The sequence below is a fragment of the Suricata suricatta genome, chromosome 12 (assembly GCF_006229205.1).
Source record: "Suricata suricatta isolate VVHF042 chromosome 12, meerkat_22Aug2017_6uvM2_HiC, whole genome shotgun sequence".
Classification (NCBI taxonomy): Eukaryota; Metazoa; Chordata; class Mammalia; order Carnivora; family Herpestidae; genus Suricata; species Suricata suricatta.
The window spans coordinates 92,046,899-92,054,603 of NC_043711.1; the positions used below are offsets into that span (position 1 = coordinate 92,046,899).

The 7,705-nt window shown below is 39.6% G+C and overlaps 1 protein-coding gene across 1 annotated transcript in view; it reads left to right on the forward strand.

The window, feature by feature from the left end:
* SPINT4 (serine peptidase inhibitor, Kunitz type 4) overlaps positions 1 to 2,459 on the forward strand; it is a 2,890-nt gene extending 431 nt beyond the window's left edge. The window contains exons 2-3 of the mRNA XM_029919205.1: positions 920 to 1,096; positions 1,991 to 2,459. Coding sequence (XP_029775065.1) covers positions 920 to 1,096; positions 1,991 to 2,004 — 191 coding nt within the window. The 3' untranslated portion in view covers positions 2,005 to 2,459. The remainder of the gene's footprint in view (positions 1 to 919; positions 1,097 to 1,990) is intronic.
* Positions 2,460 to 7,705: the final 5,246 nt, after the last annotated feature.

Here is a 7,705-nt window from a genome sequence, read left to right on the forward strand (position 1 = left end):
GAACGGAGGAGGGAGAGAGAGTTGGGGAGAGAGAGGGATGCAGAACTTGAGAGACTATTGAAAGCTGAGAATGAACTGAGGGTTGGGGGGGAGGGGGGAGGGGGGAAGACAGGTGGTGGTGATGGTGGAGGGCACTTGAGGGGAAGAGCACTGGGTGTTGTATGGAAAACAATTTGACAATAAAATATTATGAAAAAAATAAATAAATAAAAAGTGGAGCAGAACAAAAAAAAAAAACAAAAAAAAACAAAAAAAAGAATGAGGGAGAAAGTGCTTTTTAAAATATGTACAGCTGGTCCAGGAAGTTTCTCCTTTTGTGTTAATATCCATAGACTGTTACTCCTTTGACTCTGGGCATTACTTAATCTAGGGGTCCTGTGGATGTCTAATGAGAAAGAAAAAAAAAACTATGATGCAAATAACTCTCTTCCAGCTAGGGCTGTCTTTTGTGGGGTATCCAAAGGACCAAAGTGTTTTGGATGAGGGGTTTCATGACAAACTTCAAAGATCTCAGACCATTCAAGAGTACATATTGAGATGAGAATAAAGGGGGGTTGGATACTGAGCAAACTGAGGCATTTTCAACATCTTGGCTCCTGGTGCAAAGAGAACACTTGAATACATGGCCCCTATTTAGATAAGCTCACAATGTAGATGTGAAGGATAATGACACTTTCTTCCACAGATAATGTGTACAGACTTGGTCTTCTGGACCATGGGAAGGTGGCACAGTCTACACTGCAAGTCAGACACCCCTAATTCTGGCCCAATCACTTAGCAAATGTGTGTTCTCAGTCAAGTCACTGAAGCACTTACTACCCATTTCCAAATTAACATGAGGAATTTTTAAGGGCCCTGGAAGGCAAGATCTCCTGCTTTGTCCTAATTCTCCCTAACTCAATGGGAATCTCTCCTGCAGACCCCTGCAAAATGGAAATGAATCCTGGCAGCTGTTTTGAAATTCACTTTAGATATTTCTACAACCGAACCTCCAAAAGATGTGAAAGTTTTGTCTTCTCCGGCTGTAATGGCAACCTTAACAACTACAAGCTTAAAATAGAATGTGACATAGCCTGTGTTGAAGAATACAGAAAAAGTAAGAAGTGCCATCTCACCCTTGGTCCTTGGGGAAGTAGAAGAGGAGAGGCTCTGAGATTCTAGGATCCCTGATTGGGATGGGAAAAGGGAGGTTTGTCCTAATCAAAGAGTTTAATAGTTGGGTTGGATCTCAGGATCATTTGTCATTTTTCAGTTAGGAAATCAAAAGTCTAGAGAAAAAATTAGTAGTCACCAGTTATCAGATAATTACCATGTACCAGGTGCTGCACTAAGCAATTTACATATACTGATACAATTTAAAATTAAAATCACCCTAAGGTAGATTTGTATTACTATTTTAAAGTGGCAGATGAAGAAACCAACTCCAGTAGAGGTCACTAAGTGGCCCAAGTTCACATTAGATGATATGTCAAGGTTTCTAACCAGATTTGATGGTTACCTACAGCTTGACCATTTACATGCACAAGTTCATCCAAACCCAATCCTTGTAATCCCAGACCTGTGAGCTCTCCATAGCAACATCCTGTTTTATATAACGAAGCTCTCAGCCCAAATTTGACCATTCCCCAGTCATTGGAACTAGAAGAAGGTCTATGGAGGCTAACAAGGCTACAGTAGGCCTGATTTCTAGGAGAATGAGATGGAAAGTAACCTTTGGTGTAATTCAAAAATAGAAATTTTGTTTTATTTATTTAATATTCCTGGTGAATTTTTGCAATCCCTGGCACGTAGCAGACAATGACTAAGTTTTAAGGGAATGAAAGAATAAGAAATCAATCAGTGGAACAGGAGGCACAGTGACAGATATGGCATTTTCAGGACTTCCCCTGGGATAAAAGTGACTTAAATTAATCAAGGGAGACTTTTCAAAACCTATAAAACAGATCTATTTTTGTTGTTTTTGTTTGTTTGTTTGATTTTGCTTAAACAGGAACCCCAAAGTAAAAGATCGAAGTTGATCCATCATTCTGAAACACAGCTGTAAGAAAATTCAAACCAATTTTAAGACCTTTGTGATACTTCCATAATCCTGGAAACTTCTGTTTGCTATTTTCATAACTTTACTTTTATCTTTCCTGAGAAATAACTGTACGGCAATTAAAATGAAAGCAACTTTGTGTCAGTCTTTCCTACTCTCTGAAAGATCTCTCCCCAACCTTATCCAGAGTTGAATGCCAGCCCGTTCCATCCTTAGCTGCCCTCTCCCCCATTGAATCATTTCTTATACATTCACACAATGTTCCAGGTGTGATAAACCAGATCTCTAAAGGTTTGTATCACCTCTCTTCTCAGGTTGAACTATTTAGTAGAACTAAAATACCAAACTTGTGCTCCTTTTTGCCCATGAAACTAAAATAAGCACTCACATTCACATGAAATAAATGTCCTTGCACTCATGACAATTGTTTCCTTGTGATGTTTCCTGATTCATGCCCACCAAGTCAGGAGCCCCAGTTAGCTTAATTAATTAGCCTCCTGACTTGATCTCTATTAATAAGTAGTTATTGGGAAACACAAATCAAAACCACACTGAGATACCACCTCATGCCAGTTAGAGTGGCTAAAATGAACAAATCAAGAGACTATAGATGCTGGTGAGGATGTGGAGAAATGGGCACCCTCCTGCACTGTTGGTGGGAATGTAAACTGGTACAGCTGCTCTGGAAAACAGTGTGGAGGCTCCTCAAAAAATTATCAGTAGAACTCCCCCATGACCCAGCAATAGCACTGCTGAGGATTTACCCAAGGGATACAGAAGTACTGACACATAGGGGCACCTGTACCCCAATGTTCATAGCAGCACTGTCAACAATAGCCAAATCATGAAAAGAGCCTAAATGTCCATCAACTGATGAATGGATCAAGAAGATGTGGTTTATATATACAATAGAATACTACATAGCAATGAGAAAGAATGAAATCTGGCCATTTGTAGCAACATGGATGGACCTCAAGGGTGTCATGCTAAGCGAAATGTCAGGTGGAGAAGGACAGATACCATATGTTTGCACTCATAGGTCTAACAGGAGAAACTTAACAGAGGACCATGGGGAGGGGAAGGGGGGAAAAAGAGGGAGAGGGAGAAGGGCAAACCATGAGAGACTCGAATACTGAAAACAAACTGAGGGCTGAAGGAGGAGAAGGAAAGGGGAAGGAAGGTGATGGTCATGGAGGAGGGCACTTATGGGGTGTTATATGGAAACCAACTTGACAATAAACTGTATCTCTTTCTTAAAAAAAAAAAGTAGTTATTTAGACACTGTTTAGTTCCTCAGTCATTGAAAGTTGACTTGGATGTTTTCAGTCATTCTGGAAAAATAACTCTCAATTTCAGCCAATGACTGTGTTTTAGCTGCCAAGAGAATAACCACCCAGACACTAGTTGTCAAGTGTCTGAATATAATGGCACACGGTTCAACACGGCCATGATCTTCCCAACTATAGGATACACAGCTTGACCATCTCATCTCTGAATTTATCCAAGCACATCTTCCCTGTCCATCTTATTGACCAAGTCCAATCCCCCACCTGGGAATGAATCCGGACTGTTAGTAGCACGGCCAACGTCAGAGGCATTATAGGCCAGTGAGAGCCCATAACCAGATATGCAAGCCTGGGCTTTTCTCAGTCTTAAGAATAGGAAAATTAATCCCCCAAATTTAGACTGTTTTCGGCAAGAGCTCTGATTGCTTCCAGATTAGACCTTCATCCAGAGTTTATTCTGAACAGGTGAAGCCCAAATTCTGGCATGTTCCAATTTTGGTGAAGACCTGGGAATTGCAAATTATTCTTAAACCAAATAATCTGTTGGAGACATGCTGTGCACACTGAAATAATAGGAACTAGGCTAACCTGACTGGTTCACATAAGTGGAAGGTCTGAGATTTTCCTTTTGCGAGTCACAAAGCTGGGTGTCCCAGAAATAGACAGTCTTTCAAAAAAAGTAACATATTCTCCCAGCCTGTTTGCTTCCTCGTCCAACAAAATACTGGAAATGCTGGACAAGTAATGGATATGAATAACTAAAGTCAAGACAAAGAATTTTTTTAAGTTTATTTATTTGAGAGAGAGACAGAGAGAGACCAAGATAGGGAGAACCCCAAAGAAACCCCACATTGTCAGCATGGAATCTGGCATGGGCCCAAACCTATAAACCACCTGTACATGACCTGAGCTAAATCAAGAGTCAGTTGCTCAACTAACTGAGCCACCCAGGTGCCCCAAAACTAGGAATTTTTTGAGGAGAGAAGGCAGTGTATCTTGGTGAGAAAAGAAAATAGATGCCCAAGACAAATTGCTGGGGCACCAATGGTAAAAGAATGAGTTGGGTGAAAGCTTTTGAGTCATGTTATTCTCCCCACCACAAAAATCTGGATCTATCACTGTCCACATGCACAAGATACTACATGTGCAATTGACACAACAAAATGGCGGTTCCAGAGACCTGCTGTAGTAAGAAATGCATTAAAAAACAGGTGCATTCGGACTAGGCAGACAGAGTTTATTGTTTTTCCTTCTTCCTACACACACTGAGGGATTGATGGCTAAACTAAGGAGGAAAAAAACTGCCTTAGAAAACACATCTAGAGCAGAAATGTAGAAATGTTCCATAAGCAGGGGTCAGGGAGCAAAAGAGGGAAAGTGTTATTTAGGAAGTAGCAAATGAGTGTAAATAAGCCTAGATTGTATTATTGTGGAGTTTTGACTAGAATTCTCCACTGCCGACTTTAAATCAACCGAGAGGAGTGCAAGTTGCCCCACTAACCATCCATCCACCACATACATGTAAAAATTAGTAACAGGAAACCTCACCAAAATGGAGTTGGGAGGTGTCATCAGAGAGAGCTCTACCTCTCCTAGTCAACTGTAGACCAAACAGGAAGAGACAGACTTGACCTTACATGTGGATACTACTCTATTAGTCCTGCCTCAGGAATAAATACTTCCCTTATCCCTTTGGGCAAAAGTTCAGCCAATGAGAAGCCACCATAGTTTGAACCCCAGCATACTCCAGTGAACTTTTAGTTTATAACAGCCCTCCCAAACTACTTTTCTCCTTTAAAAAGTGTGCCTCTCCTTTGTTCCCCAAACTTGCCCACAGTTTGGCCACAGCCTGTTTGTCCAGATTACAATTCTCTTTTATTCCCCCAATAAACCCATATTTTGCAGGTAAAATAACTGGTAGTTTTTAGTTTCAAGGTTAACATACACAATATGAGCAAAATCGGCTCATAGTTCCACAAATGATCACAAAAAAACTTGCCACAAACATGTAAACAGAAAGAAACAACGAGCTAACTAACCAATATTAAATACCCTAGAATTAATTGATGGGATAAATGAAATAGACATAATTAATATTCTCAACTAGATAAGTGCATATTGGTATGTTAAAGCAGGAACATATATTATCAAAGAACCAATAAAAAGTAACAGGATTTGAAAAATAGAAACGGTGACCTAAATGACACAATAACTCGAGATAAAAATAAAGGATACAGCCAAAGTATGAATTAGTGATGGTAGAAGACTAGGTCAAGGAGCTCTTTGAAATATCATAAAAGAATAAAGAAATTTTAATGCAAGATGGCAGAGCAGGAAACACTAGGAATCTGTCTCCCCACCCAGATAACAATGGCACTTACAAAATACGTCTGATGTAACTATATTCGGAACTGAGGTTTGCAACTTCCAGGGAAAGGCTTAGATGGTAACTGCAATTAATTTCAGTCCATTTCAATTCTTAGTGTACTAGCAGCTATGCATTCCCCACTTTCATCCTTATGGGTACTTACATCAGACAATCTAGACATTAAAATAAAGACTGTAACAAGAGATGAAGAAGGGCATTATATCATAATTAAGGGGTCTATTCACCAAGAAGACTAATAATTGTAACATGTATGCTCCAAAAGTGAAAGTACTCAAATATTGAAATCAATTAATCACAAACATACAGAAACTCATTGATAAAAACACCATAATAGTAGGAGACTTCAACTCCTGACTTACAGCAATGGACAGATCATCTAAACAGCAAATCAACAAGGAAACAATGGCTTTACATGACACACTGGACTGGATGGACTTAATAGATATTTCAGAACATTTCATCCTAAAGCAGCAGAATACACATTCTTCTCCAGTGCACATGGAACATTCTCCAGAATATTACATACTGGAACACAAATCGGCCCTCAACAAGTACAAAAAGATTGAGATCATACCATGCATATTTTCAGACCACAACACTATGAAACTCAAATTCAACCACAAGAAAAAAATGTGAAAAGATAACAAATACTTGGAGACTAAAGACCATCCTACTAAAGAATGGATAGGCTAACCAAGAAGTCAAAGAGGAAATTAAAAAGTACATGAAAGCCAATGAAAATGATAACATCACTGCCCAAAACCTCTGGGACACATCAAAGGCAGGTACACAGCCTGAACCGGGGAAGAGAGAAGCTGGGGAGGGCAGGGAGCCGTTGTTGCTTGTGGAGAGAGGATGGAGACAGAGGGAGCATGGGAAAAACATCTCCCCCCAAAGCAGCTGGAGAGAAAGTGGAAAAGTGGAAACAGCATCTGAGACTGAACCAAAAAAGGAGAAAGGAGAGGGTTTAAATTCCATTAGGATTCTATAAACAAGGGGAGTGCAGAGTCTGAAACTCTGCAGCTCGATACCTGGTGGTGGTCCGGTGAGAAGGGGAATCTCCGAGACTAGAGAGCGAAGTCATAAAAGGGAAGTACATAGCAATCCAGGCCTTCCTAAAGAAGGAAGAAAAGTCTCAGGTACACAACATAACCTTACACTTTAAAGAGCTGGGAAAAGAACAGCAAATAAACCCAAATCCAGCAGAAGACAGGAAATAATAAGGACTAGAGCAGAAGTCAGTGCTATCGAAACCAAAACAGTAGACTAGATCAATGAAACTAGAAGCTGGTTCTTTGAAATAATTAACAAAATTGATAACCCCCTAGCCAGTTTGGTCAAAAAGAAAAAGGAAAGGACCCAAATAAATAAAATCAAGACTGAAAGAGGAGAGATCACAAGTAACACAGCTGAAATATAAACAATTACAAGAGAATATTGCAAGCAATTGTATGCCAATAAAATGGGCACATAATCTGGAAGAAATGTACAAATTCCTAGAAACATATAAACTACAAATCAAACAGGAAGAAACAGAAAATCTGAACAAACTCATAATCAGTAAAGAAATTGTAATTAAAAAATCTCCCAAAAAACAAGAGTCTAGGGCCAGATGGCTTTCCAGGGGAAGTTCACCAAACATTTAAGGAAGAATTAACACCTATACTCTTGAAGCTATTCCAAAAAGTAGAAATGGAGGGGGAAATTCCAAACTCTTTCTTTGAAGCCAGCATTATCTTGATTCCAAAACCAGACAAAGACCCCACTAAAAAGGAGAACTATAGACCAATTTCCCTCCAGTTTCCTCCATAGCCCAATGATGAACATGGATGCAAAAATCCTCAACAAGATATTATCCAACTGGATTCAACAACACATTCAAAAAAATTATTCACCACGACCAAGTGGGATTTATACCTGGGATGCAGGGCTGGTTCAATATCCACAAAACAATCAGTGTGATTCACCACATCAATAACAGAAAGGACAAGA